Here is a 24403-nt window from a genome sequence, read left to right as displayed (position 1 = left end):
CCTATAAAATTTACTTATTTTTCACTTAGTAAGGAAAAAAGTCCTTTGCAAATCTTAATAACTAAAGAAATGTACCTAAAAAATGACTATAGTTATTGTTTACAATTGAATTGTCTAAATTAAAAAGTTAGAGGTAAAAAAAGTCCTAGGAAAGCTACATCAACTTAAGATTTAATACTAAACTTAACACTAAAATTTAATGCTGAAATCTCATTAATTTGGTCTTTCTGGACTCAGGAGAAACAGCATGGATTAGTGGATAGAGAGCTGATCTTGGATCCAGGAAGACTAGATCCAAGTCATATCTATTATACTCTGATACTGTCTGTATGACCCTAGACAAATCCCTTAACTTTTCAAGACTCTAAGCATCTTTCTAAGATGAAGCCTTAGAGAAGGTGCTGAATGATATTGATAGATGACCTGGAAACTTCCACCAGTTAAAATCACAGCCTCAGTCCCTCCCTCAATACTTAAATTCCCAAGAATTTCATTATGTTTTTTCTTTTAGAGGCAATTATAGTTAAACTGACTGGCTCAGGAATACACAGCTATTAAGTGTCTGAGGTCAAATTTGAACTCAGGTCCTCCAGACTCTAGGGTCAGTGCATTATCCACCATGCCACCTAACTGACTCATCCCCCTCTCCCCCAAAGTATTTCATTTTTAAGAGCTCAAAAATCTGTCAAGAAAGTATTCTAGTTGTGTGATTTAGTGAAAGATTTAAGAATTTTTCCAGAGGCAAGTCCTGAATTTTTTTTTCATTGCCTCTGAAAATTGTTGTGGAACAAGGGGCAGAACTGCACTGAAGATAGCAAGTCAGCTTCAGTTAGGGAAAAATGAGTTTTACCCATTTCTTATACACACTGACTATGGAAGCCTGAACTAAGTACTCAATTTCTGTGGACCCCAGGCAATGCTCTAAAGCTAAAATTTACAGATAAAGTACTGATTCTTCAAAGCATTTTAGATATCCTAAAATGATAAAATAATTGAATAATTATTTTGAATAGTTGAATTTAAAAAAAGAAATCCGATGTGAACTCATGGTCCAAAGTGTATAAAATGGACCTGATGTATATTCAAGAAAACATTAAAGGCCAGATTTTGAGTCCGACTTTGCTAAGGATCAATAATTTGGGTCCTTGGCATTGAGAATGCTAGTGAGCTTCTTAGACAACCTAAAGAAGTCTTTCCCCAGGTGACCCCACCCATCTGAAAAGCAAAACAGACTGATGGTGAACACTTTGAAGGGGCAAATTTCTCTTCTCAGAAATTTCTCTTCAAGGATAACATAACTTTCAGAATCCAAATGGATGTGAAACCTATGTTGTTTATTTATGCTGTTAAATTAGCTTTCCTTTTATATTGCTTTCCTTTTAAAATATTCTTAGGGCACCAATCTTTTTAAAAATCTTTTAAAAATATTCTTTCATTTATCATTGTCATATTTAATTAAACCTATATTTTATTTTTTTAAAAAATGAGTCTACATTCGTGTGGCCCAACGGAAATTGCCAAAGCCACCATAGAGAATAAAGGATTGGGGGGTGAGGAGTTGTTCCTGTCCTGGAGGCCCAACGGTGCCAGCATCCCACCCCCCAGAAGCAACATGTTACAACTACTTGAACCTAGCCTTGTTCAGTGTCATAAAGGATGTGTGTGAACTACAACAGCAGCTCACAATTTGATTGAAGTCTGTTGATGGTCAACCTGTTATGGTGGAACCTGGAACCACAGTGCTCCAGGCCTGTGAGAAAGTTGGTACACAGATTGGTACACACTTGCTGGAAACTATAGATGTGTCTTGTGGAGACAGAAAAAGCCCCTAAACCTGTCACTGCTTGTGCTATGCCAGTAATGAAAGGTTGAAACATCCTTACAAACTCAGAGAAGTCCAAGAGAAGGTGTAATGGAGTTTTTATTAGCAAATCACCCACTAGACTGTCCTATCTGTGATCAGGGAGGTGAATGTGATCTGCAGGATCAGTCAATGATGTTTGGAAATGGATAGAAGCAGATTTTTAGAGGGAAAACATGCTGTGGAAGACAAGAATATTGGTCCACTTGTAAAGTCCATTATGACTAGATGTATACTGTGCATTCAGTGTATCAGATTTGCTAGTGAAATTGCAGGAGTGGATGATTTGGGTACAACAGGAAGAGAAAATGAAATGCAAGTTGGAACATCGAAAAAATGTTCATGTCTGAATTATCTGGAAATATCACTGATATCTGCCTGGTAGGGGGGCTCTCACATCTAAACCCTACACCTTTACTGCATGCCCTTGGGAAACAAGAAAGACAGAATCTATTGATGTTTTGGATGCAGTTGGAAGTAACATTGTGGTCAGCACAAGGACAGGAGAGGTGATGAGAATTTTGCCAAACATGCATGAAGATATCAATGAAGAATGGATCTCTGATAAAACCAGGTTTTCCTATGATGGATTAAAAATGGCAGCAGCCTGGGTGGCTAGGTGGCGCAGTGGATAAAACACCGGCCCTGGAGTCAGGAGTACCTGGGTTCAAATCCGGTCTCAGACACTTAATAATTACCTAGCTGTGTGGCCTTGGGCAAGCCACTTTAACCCCATTTGCCTTGCAAAAACCTAAAAAAAAAATGGCAGCAGCTTACTGAGCCAATGGTCAGAAATGAGAAAGGGCTTTTAAATTATACTTCATGGGAGGATGCACTCTCTCGTGTTGCTGGAATGTTACAGACAGTTCAGGGCAAGGATGTGGCAGCAATGCAGGTCTGGTGGATGCAGAAGCCCTTGTATCTATCAAAGACTTACTTAATAGAGTAGACTAACTCCTTACATACTGAAGAAGTCTTCCCCACTGAAGGAGCTGGCACAGATTTATGCTCTAACTGCCTACTTAATTCAACAATTGCTGATGTAGAGGAGGCAGATATCCTTTTGGTTGGTACAAATCCACGTTTTGAGGCACCCCTGTTTAATGCTAGATTTGGGAAAAGCTGGCTGATTTAAAGGTGGCCCTTGAAGGCACAAAAGTTGAACTGACTTACAGCTATATTCACCTGGGAGATTCTCCAAATGTCCTTCAAGAAATTGCTTCAGTCTATATTCTGAAGAGATGATGAAAAGGGGTAAAAACATTACTTGTACAAAAATATTTATAGCAGCCCTGTTTGTGGTGGCAAAGAATTGGAAATCAAGTAAATGTCCTTCAACTGGGGAATGGCTTAGTAAACTGTGGTATATGTATGTCATGGAACACTATTGTTCTATTAGAAACCAGGAGGGACTGGGATTTCAGGGAAGCCTGGAGGGATTTGCATGAATTGATGCTGAGTGAGATGAGCAGAACCAGAAAAACATTGTACACCCTAACAGCAACATGGGGGTGATGTTCAACCTTGAAGGACTTGCTCATTCCATCAGTGCAACAATCAGGAGCAATTTGGAGCTGTGTGCAAAGGAGAGTGCCAGCTGTATCCAGATAAGGAGCTGTGGAGTTTGAACAAAGTGCAAGGACTACTCCCTTTAATTTAGGAAAAAACAGATATCTTATTGTCTGATCTTGAACTCTTAGACTTCTTGTCTCTTCTCTAAGGATATGATTTCTCTCTCATCACACCCAATTTGGATCAAGGTACAACATGGAAACAAAGTAAAGACTGACAGATTGCTTTCCATGGAGGGGGGGGAGTAAGATTGGGGGGGGGGAATTATAAAACTCAAATAATATCTTTAATAAAAATTAATTAAAAAAAAGAAATTGCTTCAGGATGTCATCCATTCAACCAGGTCTTGAAAGAGGCCAAAAAAACAATCATAGTTTTAGGCAGTTCACCACTCCAACAAAGTGGAGCTACAATTTTGGAAACTCTTTCTACCCTTGCTCAGAAGATCAGAATTGCGAGAAAAGTTGGTGATGAATGGAAAATTTTGAATATCCTTCATAGGGTGGCAAGCCAGGTAGCTGCTTTGGACCTTGGGTTTAAACCTAGAGTAGAAGGAATTTGGAAGAACCCTCCAAGAATGTTGTTTCTTCTGGGAGCAGAGGAGGGTTGCATTTGCCAAAGGATTGCTTCATTGTCTATCAAGGACATCACGGTGATGTAGGAGCTCCTATAGCTCTCGCTATACTCTCAGAAGCAGCTTACACAGAAAAGTCTGCTACTTATGTCAATACAGAGGGCAGAGCTCAGCAGACTAGAGTAGCAGTGACACCTCCTGACATGGCAAGAGAAGAGTATTTCAAACATGGGAAACCATGTACAAAGACTTGGAAGAGGAAGATAAAATAACGTATGTAAGGAACATTATCAGGCCAGTTAGTGTTGTTCTTGTTCAGTTAGTTCAGTTCTGTATAACTCTTCTTGACCATTATTTTGAGTTTTCTTGGCAAAGTTACTGGTGTAGTTTGCCATTTCCTTCTCCAGCTCATTTTCCAGATGAGGAAACAAAATTAAGTGACTTGCCCAGGCTCATACAACTGGTAAGTGTCTGAGGCCAGATTTGAACTCAGGAAGATCTGTCTTCTTGACTCTAGGATTGGCACTCTAAAGAGGAATAATAGGGAGCCATCATGGATACTTATAGCAAGTTAGTCAGATACCAGGATAAAATTCTCTTGATTTATAAATGGAAAATACTTTACTAAGGTATGTCTATTTCTTCTTTTGCTAAACTGCCAGAAAATTTGTTTTATAAAAAAAAAAGAGGTCTTGATGTGGAAAAATGCAATAGAAGTTTCCATCCCAATGGTTTTAAGGACATTTTATTTGTCCTTGGTTCACAAAGAGGACCATGACATCAGAAAAGTGATATTATGGCATGCAAGAGAATAGGATTTGAGTGAGGCATGAAATGAATGAAATGAATGAAAGAAATCATTAGCCTCACTCTCTCCTCTAGAGTCATTTGGATTCAATGGCAATATATGGATCAGGACAACGGGAGATGGTTTAAATACTATGTACTACATACAAGATGTAGCATGAGACTTTGGCCTTTTATGCTAAAATCTATCCTAGGTCTCAGTTTGTATGAGATAATGCCCATTCAATGATTAAAGCTATGTAAGAAATAAAGTAAAAAAAAAATCAATCTGGGACCCTCAGGTTTTCTCCCCCAAATGGGAAGAAAAGTGCTATTTATGTTCACTCTGAGCCAAACAGAACCTGAACAATGACCAAGGCAGGCTGGGCTGGGACCTAGTGATGGCCAATCGATGAAAGTCAGAGGGGTTGAGGGTTAAGGCATGCATGGTCCTTAAGAAAGAAATGTAGCCCTTAAACTCCAACATATCTTTTTTCTTTTCTTTTCTTTTCTTTTCTTTTCTTTTCTAATATTACAATAATCTTGTTATAGGAGTAAACATAAACCCCCCTCCCCTGCAAGAAGATGAGAAACCTCAAGAGTAGTGAGAGAGGGGGGCAGCTAGGTGGTGCAGTGGATAGAGCACTGGCCCTGGAGTCAGGAGTCCCTGAGTTCAAATCCGGTCTCACAATAATTACCTAGCTGTGTGGCCTTGGGCAAGCCACTTAACCCCATTTGCTTTGAAAAAAAGAGAAACCTTAAAAAAAGGGAAAAAAATATAATTTTGGAACAATAAAAGCAAGTTCTTCAGGTGAAAAAAAAAGAGTGTAGTATATAGATTGTGGGAAATGCCTGTCTTTGGCAAGACAAAGGAAAAGCTCACAGGGACTTTAGTCTGTATTCAGATTCCAATGGCTCTGGGGTATAAACTCTAAGCTATCTTGCAAGATTTCTGTGATCAAAATGTATAGTAGTAAAGAATAAATGAAATAGATGAGAAAATTCTTAAATTGGGCTGGTTAGAGATGAAGCCAGAACCTCCTCCTGTAATAGATTATGAAGGACTTTGAAAGGACTTAAATGTTTATTCATTTATTCATTTGATCTTAAAAATCTATGAGATGAGTCATGTCAGTGGTGAATGTTTGAAGTCAATGGACCTGGTTCACATCTTGATTCTGATAATTACTAATTATGTGGCCATGAGTAAGTATTTTAGTCTCTTTGAGCTTCAGTTTTCTCATTCATAAAATGAGGGGGTTGACTAGATCAAAGGAATTAAACATTTTTGGTGTCATGAATCTTTTTCTAAAATAACATTTTATTGCATACATTCAACTGGTTGGTATATGAGGTATTTTTGTTAATAATCTCCTTCAGGTATAAGTTTTTTTTTTCCTGACTGAAAGGAAATGGAAATTTTAGTTCTTTATCTTGCATAATTCTAAATTGCTTTCCAGAATTCATAATCCCACAAACAAGACATTAGTGTACCTGTCTTTCTTTTCACAGCCCTTCCAACATTCATTGTTCCTATCTTTTGATATCTTTGCCAACTTGCTAGGTATCAGGTGGAAACCTCAGGGTTCTTTTGAATTTTTTTTCATATTATTTGCGATTTGGAGTGTTCTAATACAATTGATAATTTTCATTCTTTTGAGAAATATTTATTCATCTGATTTGATTGGGATTCGAGTGTTGGGACAGCACTTCTCTATTGGGGAATGTATGACTTCTGCTCTTACATATTTGTTAGTTATCTATATATCTTGACCATCACACTTTTATCAGATATTTAATATGAAGATTTTCCCCCCTCAGTTGACAACTTTCTTTCTTATTTGAGATGCATTTTTGTGCAAAAGTTTCTCAATGTCATATATTCAAAGTTATCTATTTTGCTTTTTGTAATTGCCACTATTTTTTGGTTAAGAATTCATTCTCAGGGGCAGCTAGGTGGTGCAGTGGATAGAGAACCAGCCCTGGAGTCAGGAAGACCTGAGTTCAAATCCCATCTCAGATACTTAATAATTGCCTAGACACTAATAATTGCCTTAAATAAAATTAAAAATTCATTTTCACTTATGGCTATGAAAGTTATGATTTATTTCTCTAATAATTTTTTGCAGTATGAGTTTTAATTGTTATTATTACATGTTTTGAATTTGTTGTGGAATATAATAGTCTAAGCTCTAATTGGTTGGGTGAGCTTTTCCTTTGTCTTGCCAAAGACAGGCATTTCCCACAATCTATATACTACACTCTTTTTTTTTCACCTGAAGAACTTGCTTTTATTGTTCCAAAATTATATTAGGAAGTCAACATTTAATTTTATAATCCATTGACCATAAATTGTTTATAAAATGTTAAAATCCTTAAGTTGTACATTAATGTCCTATGTACCACCCTCTTTCAAGTCTGAAGAAAATTATTATTGAGTTCCATAGTCAGCAGTCTCACTGACAACACTTTCTCTGAAGTCTGATACTTAGTTTAGAATTAATAATGGCCAGTATCAAACTGGTGTGAAACCTGATTGTATTCCTGGCTCAGGAAAACTTGTTGTAAGTAATCTAAATCCTTAGTGGAAAAACAAAAAATAAAATCATAAAGTAAATTCCTTTTTAGATAAAATGAATTAACTTCCCACCTAAAGATAAAATGAACTTTTATATATTTTGTTCAGATTATGGTGGGTTTTCTCAACTATTGTTTTACTTTCAAAATACCTGATTAAATTGTTACTTGTAAATAATTTACATATGGATTTTAAAAAAAGTTTTCCCAGCAATCAAAATGGTTAAGGAAATCACACAACATTAAAAATTGTGAAAGTACACTGTACATATTGCACCTTTCTGCAAAGCTGGGCAACTATTTCCCATGGCAAAAAACTACTGAATAAAGTATGTCTTGTATGTATAGGTACTTAATTTTTCCCCCTGAAAATGTCAATGAAGCTATCAAAATCAGGATTTAATGGATTTCATTAAGAATTGTTTCTTATAATTTAAGAAGAAAATTCTCAGATATTGAATAATTGATGCACAATCTTCTTTCAAAGACGAAAAAGGTTCTTAAATTATGCACCATTTTTCCTGCTTACTTTATGTTTTCCCTCCCTTAATCCCAAATTTATTAACTGTAATTTTAATCTAAATGCAAACAAGGAAACCCTCTTGAAATAGCTATTCAATTTGAAGTATCTATTTGTAGCTACCTGTTTGTACTTTAATTAACTTACAGAAAGGTCTGCAATCAAAAGGGTCTTAATTTTTTCTAGAGCCATAGTGAACAAAAAACTTTTAAAGAAAGCTATTTAAACTATTTTGCAAAAATAAAAACACTTCCCAAAATGCTTGACAGAAACAAGCTATTCATTCTCATTTGTGTTCCACTGAAGACATTATTGAAACCCATTCATTTCTTTAGCACAGCAAAAACACCAATGTTTTATTCCAAATAGTCCATTCTGAAGGTCCTCGGAATGTTTTAAGATTGGCTGTAGCTAGAATTTTGACTTCCATTTGGACCCTGTTCTCCTTCACTGTTTGGAGGTGGTTTTGGTTTAGGCATCTTACTAAGGCTAGTTACCATCTCTTTTCTTTCATCAAAATTCTTCCACTGATCATACAATTTTAAAATAACCCTGATTATTTCCAAAAACTTCTCCATATCAACAGAAGGCTCAGCAAACCACTGTCGAGCATCCTTCTATTGTACAACACAGGCTACATGTAGACAAGCTAAAGCTATCATGAAAGGAGGATACAGCAGGCAAAGACATATACTACACTCTTTATGAACACTTTCCTTTACATCACCCTTTTGTCTTTTGTCTCCCTCCATTAGAATATAATCTCCCTGAAGGCAAGAACTGTTTAGTTTATTTATATTAGTATCCCTAGTAGCATCAGGTAAATATTAAGTGCTTGGTAGATATTTTATCTACCTGTCTGCTTGGAAATTCACCAATCATTTTATTAATGGTTCTTCAAAATCAAATTCACTAGTCTATAGCTTGCACTATTTTCTTCTCTTTTTTGAAAATTGGGATATTTTTCCTTCTCCAGTATGGAGGTACTTCTGTATTGATTGTAATAACCAATTGACACTGGAGAAGAGAGGAAGAAATATACCACATTCCTTTCATTGGAGAGGGGTACTATGCAGGAGTATATATCCTATGAGAGTTTGGCATGTCAGATCTTTTGTTGAACTTCCTTGGCACAAGGATTGGCTTACTGGAAAAGTGATGGGACATATATAGAAATGACTATGATGTAAAAATAAAAGGAATCACTAAAGACTCAAAAAGTATAATAAAATGTAAAATATTGTTCAGTCAAACTCTTCGTGACCTGGTTTTCTTGGTCAAGATAGTAGGAGTGTTTGTCATTTCCTTCTCCAGCTCCTTTTCCAGTTGAGCAAACTGAAGCAAACAGAGTAAATGGACTTGTCCAGGGACACCTAGCTAGGAAGTGTCTGAGGTTAAATTTGAACATAGATGATGAGTCTCTGACTTCAAGCCCAGTTCTCAACCCATTGTGCCACATCGTTGCCCCAAATGTAAAAAAATGGCCTAACAACCTAGCAACCATATTAACTTTATTTTGAAAGCTTATAGCTTGAAAAAAAATAAAATAAAAAGTCTATAGTTTGTTGATAAACTGATCTACCCCAATAATGCCATCTCATCCCATGATAAATACTCTCTCATTAGGAGTCCAACTTCATCTCATAAAGATATCAGAACTCTTTATACGAAGGGCAGCTTCCCATTGGATCTGGAAGGCTAAGGGCTTGGGATGTCTTACCTGCCATCTTCTTTCAAACAAGAAATGCCAGTGGTAGCTGGTACTTGTGGCATATGGTGCAGAATGCCACTCTCTCTTCTGCCTTGCTTGGTAGATTTGTCTGTGGACTCCACCCATGCTCCCAAACCCATCATTGTAACTGGGGTGAATCACTGTTCATTCCTGCCCTCTCCTGATTATCCCCATACAAAGGCTGGGTGAGATGTCTCCAGAAGTTGATTTCAAATATAATTGCCAGCAATGACAAGATCACTTTATGGTCACTCTCTACTCTCTCACTGGATATTTCTATATCCATGGCCTCTTTTGAAATTCATATTAAGCCTCTAAAGAAGGTAAAGGAGGTAGCAGAAAAGAAGTGAGGTACAGAGTGATCTTTCAGTATCTCCCAGCTAGGCAACAGCATGGTTTCCCCATTCTCAATCCAGAGCCCTCCCCATTATTTTTATTTCTTTTACTAGAGAGAGTTAGCTGGCACAGTGGGTGGAACATTGGATCTGAAATCGGTAAGACCTGAGTTCAAATTCAGTCTCAAGACACTTACTAGTTGTATGACCTTTGATAAGTCACTTAGCCTCCATATGCCTCAGTTGCCTAATCTGTAAAACAGGAATAACAATAGTACCTATCTCTCAGGGTTATTATGAAGATCAACAAAATACCCGGGACATAGTCAACTCTATAAGTTGTAGTTCAGTTGTTTCAGTCATGTCCAACTTTTCATGATCCCATTTAGAGTTTTCGTGGCAAAGACAATAGAGTGGATTGCCATTTCCTTCTCTAGCTCGTTTTACAGATGAAGAAAGCAGGATAAAGTGACTTGACCAGGATTATACAGTTAGCTGTCTGATGTTGGATTTGAACTGAGGGAGATACCTGACTCCAGACCCAGCACAGTATCCAGCCACATAGGCACCTTGAAACTCTATATAAAGATTGGTTATTATTTTCATAGATCACAGAATGTTAAAGATCAAAGGAAACTGAGGGATCATACATCTAAAATCATTTTACAGAGGAGAAAACCCAGGAAAGTTAAGGTACCTATCCAAAATCATAAAGATGGTAAGTATCAAACATAGGAATTGAACCATAAACATCTTACCAAGTTCAACAACGCCATTTTGCAAGTGGAGAAGTTGTGCACAAGGGACAACGAATATGAGTGTAAGTTCCAAGTCCTAGGTTCAAGTTTAATCCCAGTCTCTCCCACTGGCCTCTGACCAAATTATTGCCCTCTCTGGGTCTCAGTTTACTCAGTTACATAATGAAATTATTGATAAGATGGTTTCTAAGTTTCTTCAGGCTCTGCCATTTTCTTATTTTAGGAGATCATCTGAGTTGAGCCTTTTTCGCAACTCAACTCCCACTTCACAAGGTATTATAAGGAAACTGCTATATAAAGCATCAGAGGAATATTTCAATCCTTTCAGGAATCTGTGTTTTTGGTAAGGCTGGGTAATCCCTCCACTGCTGCAGATCCCCACTTCTGTTTCCTAGTTGCCTATTATAGAGAGTTGCTTTGTGGCTGTTAAAAAAAAAATCAGCAATATCTAGCAATGGACCTTTCTATGCCTAACCAGACAAGCCCTTGAAGGTAAGAGATCTTATACAGTTTATCTTTGGACCCATTCTTGAAGGTTTTCCATTTTAGGCAAGCTCTGTTGAAGCTGAACTCCAAAAACTTAAGATCCCAGGATGACTTCCACATCATGGCAATAGAGGACTTTAGTCCTAAACAATGGTGATGGGACAGCTAGATGGCTCAATGGATAGAGTATCAGTCCTGGAGTCAGGACAACCTGAGTTCAAATTTGATCTCAATTACTTACTACTTATGTGACTTGGGCAGGTCATTTAGCATTGTCTTAAAAAAAAAAAAAAGGCAACATTGGCATAGCCACCAGAGAATTGGCCTTGAAGTCAGGAGAGCCCAAGTAATCCTTTCATAAATAGGCAGTGTAACACTGAGCAAGTCGATTAACTTGTCATAACAACTCTCTAGAACTACTAGGTGAAAAAACATGCTGACCTTTATTGATAGGAGCTATTTTTCCACTGAGTTCCCTATACCAATAAAAGGGCAACTAGGGGCGGCTAGGTGTCGTAGTGGATAAAGCACCAGCCCTGGAGTCAGGTCTCAGACACTTAATAATTACCTAGCTGTGTGGCCTTGGGCAAGCCACTTAAGCCCGTTTGCCTTGCAAAAACCTAAAAAAAAAAAAGAGGGCACTGGTTCTTAAGTCAAGAAGATTCCTATTCCTGAGTTCAGCTCTGACCTCAGATTTTTCCTAGCTGTGTGACCCTGGGTAAGTCACTTAACTCTGTTCCAGTTTCTTCATCTATCAAATGAGCTGGAGAAAGAAATGGAGAACCACTCTGGTATCCCACCAAGCAAATGCCAAATGATTTCATGAAGAATTGGACGCAACCTGCAGATCCAAAAAAAGTATCAAGAGATCTGAGTGAAAATTAAGAGTTACTTCTAAAATATGAATTACGATAGGCATAATAACTGGAATTTTTATAGTGTTTTAAGATTTGAAATGAAATTTATATGTTGAGGTGGCTAGGTGGTGTAGTGGATAAAGCACCGGCCTTGGAGTCAGGAGTTACCTGGGTTCAAATCCGGTCTCAGACACTTAATAATTACCTAGCTGTGTGGCCTTGGGCAAGCCACTTAACCCCGTTTGCCTTGCAAAAACCTAAAAAAAAATTTTATTTGTTATCTCATTTGATCCTCCCCAAACCTTGGGAGGCAGGCACTATTAAAATTTATAGAGGAGAAAACTGAAGTAGAAAGATGCGAGTTAAGTGACTTATCCAAAGTGACAGTTTCTGAGGATTTGAACTTCCTGAGGCTTCCTGATTCCAAGTTCAGCACTGGAAGGATTGTACCACATAGCTGCCCAAATTTAAGAAACACGATGGATAGAAGGCCAGACTCAGAACCAGGAAAACCTCTCTGACATCTTGCAAATCCTGCCTAAAATATATCTACTTGTGAGTTCCTCAAAGGCAGGGTCTGTCTTTTGTGTAGTCTTTCTCCTTTCTTTGCATCTTTAATACTTACTTAGTAGAGTACTTTCCTGGCAAATAGAAGGGGGTTAATAAGTACTTAATGATTGACTATAGGCAAATCACTTTAATCAGTCATTTAACCAGTCTACAAGTAGCAGCTGCATTACCTATATACATATCTGTATCAAAGGAAGGAGGGGTTTTCATAATGGAAGAATCTCCACAATAGTGAAGTCAAACAGAACAACATCAAATTATAGGTTCAAGTGACTTCCTCACCTTGATTCAAAAACCATTGTTTGGATTTTAAAACCAAGTTTCAACCAGTTTAAAACCTTAGGGCTTAAGAGAGAGCCATGGTTTGAAATAGAACAAAAATCTTCTTTTGTCATTTTTCTCCTGCTTAACCACCCCTCCCACCACCAGTCCAGCTCATCATCAACCCAGGATCCTGTTGGGCAACTGGGACAAGAATGAACCATTCTCCACAAAGTGCTTTATTTAAACAAGACTAAATCATGTGCTTCAGACAGTTTCAATATATTACATTAACAATCACTGTTCATTTCCAATTGAGGCAGTGTCAAATCTTGTGCTTAAAATACAAAAAATAAAATACAAAAGAAGCAATGTCACTTTCTAAGTTCATGTACCATCTTTGAGGGTTAAATTGGAAGCAAATTAAGGATAATTTACAAAGCTAAAAGGGAGAAAGGAAGGAGGGAAACCCTGGAAATATAGTATCAATTTTATGTGAGAAACCACTTCTAAGTCAACTTTAGAAACAGAATGCCTATAGATTGGCTGACTGTCCTACTGGATATACTCCAAAATTGTGCTTACTCACCCCACTTTCCCATTTCTTTCCTACTTTACTTTCAGAGAAAGGAAATAACTCTTACTGTTCCCTCCTCCATGATGTCTTCACTACATGTGACTGGCAATGCTGCAAGGGAAACCTTGTTGAAAATATTCATTTTCATGTAAGAATAATCCAAAGCTCTTTTCTTTTCTCAGAAATTTCAAAAAAGTGATAATCTCTCTCCCTTCTACTAATCACCTCCCACAGTCCAAAATCAGGTCATCTGGAAGCCCTACCATACTCCACCATCATTCACAGATGACGGGTGTCTCCAAGGCCCCAAGTTTTTTCCCAGAAGGGAGCTTGGCTTCATCAACACCTATAATTTTTCAGTCTTCACCTATCCCAATCAGAAGAGTTAAAAAATATTTAATCCTTAAACAAATTAATGGTAAGAATAGATTAACATGTTTATGCCAAGGTTATTGTTTGTCCTGATAAAACAGTTTGGGTTACTAAGGCAAGAGTTTTATTGTTGTTGTTGCCTTCTGGTTGAGGGAGTAAAAGTGTTTTCTCTTTGGCATCAACTGGACTTGGAAGAACAATTGTACTCTCAGGGTGATGGTCTTAAAATGATTCAGCAAAGTAGGGAGCAATCCCAAAACCCCAACCAAATAACCAAGCTCCAACCTTACCCTCTAGCACTTGTTAAAACTTATTTGTCCAATGTTGTTAATATGCACAAAATCTCCCTAAACAGAGTCTCCATAGACAATTAAATCTGTTTTGTGCTATCTGATCCCCTTAACACCACCCCCACCACCCCATTAAAAAACTTGGTCATTCAAGTCAAACCACAAGCCCTCCCCTGTGACGTGAGTACAGATTAGCACCATCATGTGCTTCTTCCATCAACACCTGTGGAACCAGCCCCAGCCCCTTCCCTGCCACCCAAGCTCAAGATTTTATTCTTTTCATTTGAACAGCCTATAAAACAAGCTGAATCCCTTTTTTAAGAGAGAAAGACAGACACTGAGAGACAGAGAAAAGAGAGGGAGAAAAGAAAGGAAGGGATTTTAAAAAACAGGAGAAAAAAAAGAAAAAGCTTACTTTTCATCTTAACCACATTTCAGGACTCAAAGAAAACAGCTGCAGAGCCCTACAAATCAGTTCAGCTTTTCAAAGCCTCAAAATTCACATGATACTGGTGGGAAAAGCTTGGCTCACTTTTCAGGATTCAAGACATCCCCCCTTGCCATCTGTTAACACTGATAGTCCAATTTCCTATGGCAAGAACAACAAAGCTGAGACAATTTCTAAATGGGCAGTTTCTAAATCAGGATGAGAACAAATGAAATAGAAGGTTACTATGCTGTGTTTATTCCTCTCCTTTTCATTTTCAAGAAAATATATTTTCCAACTTTGGGGAAATGGGAATGAGACAGTGGTAAGTTAAGGGGAGATTTGGAATAATTTGACCAACCAAAGGTTTATGATATTCAATACTAGAGGGATCCTAAGCCTGAATCAAAACTAGCTTTGGCATCCCAGATCTGGTGAGAAAGAAAGAGAGAGAGAGAGAGAGAGAGAGAGAGAGAGAGAGAGAGAGAGAGAGAGAGAAAGAGAAAGAAAGAAAGAAAATGGTTAGTGATAAATAAAACTAGATACTCTTCCAAATCCTGTAGGAATCAGAGTTTAGCTAGGGAAATATAAATATACCTATGAGTAAGAAATTTAGCAAACTCAATTTTTGAAAAAAGACAAAAGAAGAAAATTCAGGTCATTTACTGTCCAGAAACTTGTTGTTACTCTTATTAGAACAGGGATTATCTTTCATTTTGGCCTGCCTCTCAAGGCAGACAAAGTTTGCCAAGTTATGGAGTTGGGCTGTAGAGTTCTTTCATGGACTCTAAACTAGAAGTTTACTTTCTATAGCTTCAGATGAGGGGTAGCTTTAGAGGGGCCCTTATTCTACCAATGAGAAACCAAAGTCTAGAAGGGTTGACCGATTGTCTCAAGATCATATGGTTATTAAATGGCAAGGTCAGGATGTGAAGTCTCAAGTCAGAGTTTTCCACTAGATTAGTTGTCCTCTCTAATGATGCTGGTTGCTCTCAAGTTAAAACAGAAAGATGCCAGATGGTCCTAAAGTCAGTTTTGAAACTCAGTATTAAATCATAAGACTGAATTTTTTTTTTAAAGATAAAAGGACTAAAGAACTGGAAGTTCCCATTCTGAACAATGATGGTATACTCTAGCAACTGGGTGGGAACTAAGTGATAAAGTGAATAGAGCAATGGACTGAGCAATTGAGTTCAAAATCTGACTCAGATCTTTATCAGTTGTTTGATCCTGGGAAATCACCTCTCTTCTTTCTGCCTCAGTTTCCTCACCTGTAAAACAAGACTAAAAACAACACCTATCTCCCAGGACTTTTGTTGTGAGAATCCAGTGAGCTAATACATATATATATTTTTTGTAAACTTTAAAGCATTATACAAATGCTAGTTATTATAACAGCTGTTTCTAACAGTCAAGTTATAAATAAACTTTTGAAATACAACTCATTTCTAAGCCTTCCTGTACACTCCCTACTTTGCTTTAATTGGGATTATAGTTAAAAGTTTAAAATCTGGCAATTTTCTCTTTAAGAAACAAGCAACAATACTACACTAATTCTTGTATTCTAGGAATTTCTTAGCATTCTACCAATTCTGATGGAAGCTAATGCTTGGGGAGCAGGCACTAAATGACCTCCAAGTTCTATTCTGCCTTAGAAACCATAACATAGAGGAAAGAGTGGAAATAGTAGAAGGACCAATTCATATATGGGCTCTGTTACTTAATACTCTGTGACCTTAGGCAAGTCAGCTAAACCTCTCTGGGACTCAGGTTCGTCCTATATAAAATGAGGGTCTTAGGCTCCATGTGCTCCACGACTTGATCCAATCCTAAATCCCCAGATAACAACAAAAATTCTAAACACACAGGAGATATCATTTAAAATGTTGCCTCAGACACACACAATGATTATCCTTCTTCACAAAGGACAGGGAGGGATTTCTTTTTTATCACAAGAAGGGGGCGGGGAGTAAATGTGTTCAATACTATTTAATGATTTTATTTGTTTTTTTAGGTTTTTTTGTAAGGCAATGGGGTTAAGTGACCTGCCCAAGGCCACACAGCTAGGTAATTATTAAGTGTCTGAGGTCCAACCTGAACTCAGGGACTCCTGACTCCAGGGCCGGTGCTCACTGTGACACCTAGCCACCCCCTATTTAATGATTTTAAAATGATGAAGCTTAAACCCTAAAATCTGTGTCCTAGGTTCAAAAGCTCAAGGAGATCCCTAAGTGACAGAAGACAAAGCCCTCTCCAACTTCCTTCCTTTCCTGCACAAAGCAAATATGTCATCCTCCACTTGTCAAGGTCCTGAAGGTCCCTCTTCACAGAAACACACTGTCCATTTAGCATAGAGCAAATTGAGGCTTAGATACTGTGACATGGATGGATTTTTCCTAAAAGGAAAAAAGCCTCTGCTTTGTGAGGATATTCACTTTTGCCACAGAAGCAGTCTTTTTCTAGATTGATAATGGAATAGGAACTTCAGACACTTAATAATTACCTAGCTGTGTGACCTTGGGCAGGTCACTTAACCCCATTGTCTTGCAAAAATCAAAAAAAACAAAACCAAAAACCAAATGGGGTGAGGATAAAATTCTTAGTTGGCTAAAAAAAATGCCTCTCTTCCTTTATTCAAAGTTCCTAGAAGATCCAAAGTACCACTTCATACCTCCTAACATAGTAAGTAGAATTTGGAGTCCAAATTCTAGTTCTGTCACTTACTTTCCATGTTACTTCAAGCAAATTCTAATCTCTTTGGACTTCGATTTCCTCATCTATGAAATGAGGGAATTGGACTTGATAGTCCAACAGACTTCTCACTCTAAATCTTTGATTCTAAAGACAGAAGGGCAGTTTCTCCAGACTCAGTGACTTGGCGTCTCAAAAAAAAGGATCCTGAGCTAGAAATTTTGGAGGAAACTTCCTTCACAGTACATATCCCTCTCCAACCTCTATATGTTCACATATGTTCACATGTACTCCTGAGCAGTCTTCTCTATCTGTCTTACCATGAGCTTCAAAGGGCCTTATAAAACATACTGATTGGCACCTAAGAGTTTTGAGTAAGCCCCTCTTACCCAGAAGGTGGGAATGTGCCTTGATTACATAAAGATTCAGTGAATACTTTGGATTAATTGCAGGGAAAGAAATTTTTGTCATATTTATGGATAGCCCATAATGTAATACATACATTTTTGTTTTCAGAAAGGTCAAAATTGCTATGCAACAAATCAAAAGTAAAGGGTCATACCAGTGGTCAAATGTCCAGTTGCTCTTAGTTTTGTCAAACACACTAGGAGCATGGACACTGACTCATTCCTTTCAAAAGGAATTCTGTAAAGGAAACTACTAGTAATAGGTTCGGGGTACAAAATGAGCCAATTTTTGCATTTCTGTCAGTTTCAACTGGAGATCCTGACCTCAACTATTCCCAAATTAGAGAAGCAAGTATGATGTCATAGAGAGTTATGGGCTTTGAGCCAAAAGACCTGACTTTGAATCCTGATACCTATGTGGCCTTCAATGCTTCCTTCTATACTGTGTGTCTCAGTTTGACTCTTATAAAATGAGACCAAAACACCTTTAAATGCTATAATGTAAATCTCCAATGGTGCCATCATTTAGAATTAGCATAGCAGGAACCAGGGCATCTGATCAACTAACCCCTCCTTTAATCAAGAACCTTTATTACTTCTGGGGCCCTTGTCTCAGCTTGAATCTATAGAAGTACAATCCCCATCAAAGCAATCATTTCTACCAGAGTCATGATCCAGTTGCTGGTTGTTTGGAATTTTTTTGCATGTGAAAATACTATGAATATTCAAAAAAGACCATTCTATATTGATAAGAGGCCCCCTCCACAAATGCATACATACATACATCTCTCCTCTCTTCCTCCACCTATCTCAAGCATACATGTAAATACACTCTCACGCAAGTGCACATACACACACAAACACACAAACATACAAGTAGGTCAAGTCCTCTAGACACCACAAATCAAGATTCTCTTCTAAGGAGGGAAAAGAAGCAGTGATTAAAGAGTATCCAAGAGTTGTCTGCTGGTGCATCTGCTTCTAGGTCCAAGAAGAGAAGGGTGATTTGACAGGAGTTTTGTATTCAAAAAGTCATAGGTTGAGAGAAGAGGTTTACAAGGTCCCTCAAGAGGCCTCCATCCTTCTCCATTTCAGTATTTCTTCATGTAAACAAATGCATGAAGATGCATCTGTTTTCAGAAGGGCTATGACCTGGCTATTTAGATTGTTGCTGGGCTTTCCGAGATCTCCTCTAACCTCTGTTCGATCATTAATTTGAGCACTGTATATCTGTGAAAAGAAAAATAAAGTATCAGTTGTCGGCTATCTACAAAATGCTACCATCAACTAATTCTTAAGTTTCCAAGAGTAACATGATTTGTGAAATTATCCAGACTCCTTTGCTAGCATTGGAACTGGAAAGGGACCTTAGCAACAAAGCTTAAAACAATGCAGCCAAGATTAAAAGGAATGCAGAAAACTGGGAAAGAGTTTTTATAATTAGGGTCTCTGATTAAAGGACTCATTTCTTTTTATTTATTTAATTTTTTTTTTAGGTTTTTGCAAGGCAATGGGGTTTTAAGTGGCTTGCCCAAGGCCACACAGCTAGGTAATTATTAAGTGTCTGAGGCCGAATTTGAACTCAGGTACTCCTGACTCCAGGGCTGGTGCTCTATCCACTGCGCCACCTAGCCACCCCCTCATTTCTAAAATGTATAGAGAATTAAGTCAAAGTTATAAGAACACAAGTCATTCTTCATTTGATAAATAGTCAAAGGATGTGAACAGGCAATTTTCAGATGAAGAAATTAGAGATATCTATAGTCATATGAAAAAATACTCCAAATCATTATTAGAGAAATGAAAATTAAAACATTTCTGAGATACTACCTCACACCTATCAGTATGGTTAGGATGACAAAAAAGGAAAATGATAAAATTGTAGAGGATGTGGGAAAACTGGGACACTGGTAGAGTTGCGAATTGATCCAATCATCCTGGAAAGTAATTTGGAATTAGGACCCAAAGGGCAATAAAACTGGACATACACTTTGTTCTAGCCAAAAGAGATCACAAAAAAGGGTAAAGAATCCAGATATACAAATATATTTATAGCAGTTCTTTACATGGTGAAAAAGAATTGGAAAGTGAAGGGATGCCTATCAATTGAGTAATGGCTGAACAAATTGTGAAATATGAATATAATGGAAAACTGTTGTTCTATAGGAAATCATGAGAGTCAGGACTTCAGAATAAACTATAAAGACTTGCATGAACTGATGCTGAGTGAAATGAACAGAACCAGAAGAACACTAAACAGACTAAACAGCATCATGGATGATGATCAATTATAATGAACCTGATCATTTCTGCAGTACAATAATAAAAAATAATGCTAAAAAATTTGTGATGGAGAATACCATCCATATCTAGAAAGGAATTTCAGAACTTAAATGCAAACCAAAGTTTACATTCATCAATTTTTTTAAAAAAAGTTGTCATATAAATATATTATATTAGTTTTTTCTCTCTCTAATTTTTTTCTTCTTTTCTGTCTAGATGTGATTCTTCTTTCATAACATGATTAATAGGAATCTATGTTCGGCCTGGTTATAGATGTTGAACCAATTAAATTATATTTCTTTTTTATCAGGAGGAGGGGGGAGGGAAGGGAGGAAGAAAATGTAAAAAAGTGATCGTGTAGTTCCGTGTAGTTGGAAAAATAAAGAAAGAAAGAAATGGGGGGGGGGGGAAGGGGGGGGGAAGAAATCATGAGTAGCCAGACTTTAGAAAAGGCTGGAAAGACTTGCATGAACTGATTCTGAGTGAAGTGAGAACAAGGACAACAATAGTACACATTAATGGCAACTTTGTGAGATGGATCGACTATGATGGACACAGTTCCTCTCAATAGTTCAGTGATCAAAGACAACCCTAAGAGACCTGTTAAGGAAAATGACATCCACATTCAAAAAAAAAAAAAAAGAAACAAACAAATTACAGAATATGAATTCAGAGCAAAACATGTTATGTTCACTTTTTAAAATTTTCTTTTATGTTTTTTCTTTCTTATTGTTTCCCCCCCCTTAGTTCTAATTCCTCTTTCACAACAGGACAAAAATGGAAATATGTTAAACGTAATTGTACATGTACAACTTCTACCAGATTGTTTGCTGACATGGGGGGGGAGGTAAAGTGGAAGAAAAATGTGCAACTCATAAACTTGCACATGGATGAATGCTGAAAACTAACTTTGCATGTAATTGGGGGAAAGATAAAATTAACAATTTTTAAAAATCATTGTCTATGCTTAACATGATTGCATTTATATAACCTATATCAGATTACTCACTGTCAAGAGGAGGGGGTGGAAGGTGAAATAATGTGAAACTCTAAATCATATTAAAAAAAATGAATGTTTAAAACTATCTTTACATAGTTTTAATAAAATAAAATGAAAAACTAATAATAATAAAAATCACTGCCTGTGACCAACAAGGGGGTGAGCCCCTCAATCCTTTGCTAATCTGTCTTTGAACAAACACTGTGTCATCAAGCATAAGATAAACCAGAAATAAACTAGGATGATCCAGACAATCCAGTCTCACTAAGGTGACTCAGTCCAGGGAGGAATCAGTTTTGTTTGCTGCTATGATCTTCATCCCAGCTCTACCTAACTGCTTATTAGGACAGCTTAACTCTAGGCTTATGGAATTCCTGACTCAGGTGATTTTCCTCCTTCTTCCAAGATCTTTCTGTTCGTTACATTTCTCCCCCCCCCCCAACTCCCACTCCTGCTTATTAATCATTCCAAGGAAAGAGACATTGCTGGGGGCTCACTTCTTAATTAATGCAATCTTGAGCAAGAATAGACAAGAATATTTTAGATGGGCATATGGGAGGCAGGCCTGGAAAGTGAACATTAAGAGAAGTCACTCTTTCTTGACACGGATATATGCTAAAACTTGCATCAGTGATCTGTGGCCCAGAAGATGAAGAAGATTCCTTCTGGAACACGGGGGCTTCAATGCTGGACAGTAGCAGGGGAAAGAGGAACAGAAGAAGCCTTGAGAAATTCAATGGGAGGAATAAACTGAGAAGAGGAAGGGGAATTTTTATATTTCAGTCTCTCCTCCCTGTATGGAGAGCCCATTCAGAGTTTGCAAAAGTCATCCAACAGTTAAGACATGATAGACCAGGGCCAAGTAGGTACAGGGAATAGACTATAAATTGAAACATAATAAAGCAAAAAGTTCTTATCTTAAGAGTCAGAAGACATAAGCTCAAATTTGGTCTCAGATCCTTAATGATACTGTATTGTCCTGGAATAATCAAATTGTTGAGGGGAATGGACTGGTTGATCTCCAAAGTCCCTCCCAACTTTAAATCTATTCTTTTTTTTTTTAAGTCTTTACAAGGCAAATGGGGTTAAGTGGCTTGCCCAAGGCCACACAGTTAGATAATTATTAAGTGTCTAAGGCAGGATTTGAACTCAGGTACTCCTGACTCCAGGGCCAGTGCTCTATCCACTGCGCCACTTGGCCGCCACTTCTAAACCTATTCTTTAGGATCTAGGACACTATTGAGGAAGGTCTTCAGCATGTTGGGAGGATCCTCTGAGAAAGAAGACAAAGATCCCAACATTACAGGCTGAGAAAGCTTGGTTAGGCTGTGGAAGGAATGTCTGTCTCAAAGCGGGCATGATCCATTCAAAGAGTGAGAAAAAAGCTTGTGTTTTGGTTTTTTTTTTTTAGCTGTGTGGTCCTTGGTCCCCACTTAACCTCTCTCTCTGTTTTTCCATCCACAAAATGAGGATTATAATAAATAAGCTACTTCCCAAGATTCTTATGGGAAAAGTGCTAATAGAACTTCAACTAATATATTAATGTAATTTACTAATTATGGTAATTTTATAATATAATAACTCTCCATGGGTGTATTTTTTCCAATCAAAGACTGTTCTCAGACACCTCTAGGTCTAGGTGGTGCAGTGGATAGAGCACCAGTCCTAGAGTCAGGAGGACCTGAGTTCAAATTTGACCTCAGACATTTGCCACTTACTAAATGTGTGAATTGGGCACAGAGTTAACTCTCATTGCCTCTCCTCTAGAACCATCTCCAGTCCTGGCCCTGATTCCTATCTGGCCACTGAACCTAGATGGCTCTGGAGGAGAAAGTGAGGCTAGTGACTTAGCATAGCATCCCCTCACTCAAATTCCATGTGCATGTCATGGCATCATGTCATGGCCTTCTTTGAGAACAAAGGACAAGCATCATCACCTGCCCTGGAATGTGCACACAACCACAGAATCAAAGCAGCCCCCCCTCCCAGGGACTCAGGCACTTACTTGCGCATTAGTTTCTTTACTTCTCGGTCTTCTTCCTCTTTGAGTTTTTGAATGAAGCTCTTCAAGACAGGCATCTCAAATTTTATGTACTGGGCCACCTGTGTGGAAGGGTTAGAGACAAAGGAAGAATGTAAAGGTACAAAAGAAGCAGCTGTATGGGTCAATGAATTAAGTGATGGGCCTGAAGTCAGGAAGACTGATCTTCCTAAGTTTAAATCTGGCCTCAGACAATCACTAGTTGTGTGACCCTAGGTAAGTCACTTGACCTCCGCTTGCCACTGGAAAAGGAAATGGAAAAACACTCCAGTATCTTTGCCAAGAAAATCCCATGGACACAGTATGATCAATTAGACAAGACTGAATGGCCATATAACAAAGGCAGGAAAGGTGAGAGAGAAAGAAGGGGAGGAGGAGATAAGTCTGACAAAGAAAACTTCTCAGTTGACATATTAACTCTAGGCTCCCCTGGGCCAACTTCCTCCCATGCTTAAGCAACTTACTTTAGCTTCCTAATCCTCTTAACACCTCTTAAGACAGAAGGTTCAGGCTACTATCCCTTCATTATGCTGTCACAGACTTATCTTGTACCTTATTTCTCTTCTGACTCATTGACTCTGAAATGAAACCAAAGCATCTTCCCCCAACTGGCTGAGGGTTAGTCAAGAAAAAACACAAGGCATAGCCTCCCTCAATCAGAAATCCCTCTGTCATTTCCTTTAAGGGTAGAACAAATACTCAAAATGGGGGTGGGTGTGAGAAGTAAAGACAATAGAGGAATACATTTGTCCTGACATTTATCAGCTATATGACCTTGGTCAAATTTTACTTTTCTTGAGACTGTCTTCTTCCACTAAATTGGGATAAGACTATAGGTCATATGGATCACCCCTGGAGAAAATCCTGCCCTAGGACTCTGTTCTTCTGATTGGTGACTCCCACTCCAGAAATAATATTTTAATAAGTACTTCTACACACGCTTCACTTTACCACAACTAGACTCATTCTCTACTTGAGAGAATTTCTTCTACTTGAATACCATATTACTATCCTTCCAAAGTTACCATTGCCAATCTTTCACATATTCCATCTCCTCTTTATGTGTAGTCATTCCCCATTAGAATGTAAGCTCCTTAAGGAAAGGGACAATTTTATTTTCTCTTAATATTGTGCCAAATAAATGTGACAAAGAGACAAAAATATATTATATATATATATGATATATATATATGTGTGTGTGTGTGTATCATAGAAGCATGATCCTCAGATCATATATGCATATATATAAAACTATATCTAGTATAGCTGCATGTATGTTTACACACATTCTATATTCAAAGGTATATGGATAAATACATATTGCTAGGTTTATAGACACATTTATATAGATATATAGTCTCAAATATATATATATTTAAAATATAATTGATGATTTATAAACTTTAGGTGCTTGATAAATGTAAAA

General features: G+C 37.6%; 1 protein-coding gene and 1 pseudogene across 3 annotated transcripts in view; one reads left to right on the top strand and one right to left on the bottom strand.

The window, feature by feature from the left end:
• Positions 1–1612: 1612 nt before the first annotated feature.
• On the top strand, positions 1613–4279 carry LOC141515222 (NADH-ubiquinone oxidoreductase 75 kDa subunit, mitochondrial-like; annotated as a pseudogene).
• An 8759-nt stretch (positions 4280–13038) lies between these two features.
• The window catches only part of LOC141503008 (ras association domain-containing protein 2), an 80415-nt gene continuing 69050 nt past the window's right edge, over positions 13039–24403 (bottom strand). For 2 of the 3 annotated variants that reach the window (XM_074208087.1, XM_074208097.1), the window contains exons 10-11: positions 22942–23039; positions 13039–18883 (exon numbers count right to left, since the gene is read on the bottom strand). In XM_074208087.1, coding sequence (XP_074064188.1) covers positions 18814–18883; positions 22942–23039 — 168 coding nt within the window. In that variant the 3' untranslated portion in view covers positions 13039–18813. The remainder of the gene's footprint in view (positions 18884–22941; positions 23040–24403) is intronic. The other variant, XM_074208079.1, reaches the window with a different exon arrangement.

Source organism: Macrotis lagotis, chromosome 1 (assembly GCF_037893015.1).
Source record: "Macrotis lagotis isolate mMagLag1 chromosome 1, bilby.v1.9.chrom.fasta, whole genome shotgun sequence".
In the NCBI taxonomy this organism is placed as follows: Eukaryota; Metazoa; Chordata; class Mammalia; order Peramelemorphia; family Peramelidae; genus Macrotis; species Macrotis lagotis.
The sequence above is the reverse complement of the archived record's forward strand: the minus strand, read 5'-3'. Positions and strand labels throughout refer to the sequence as shown.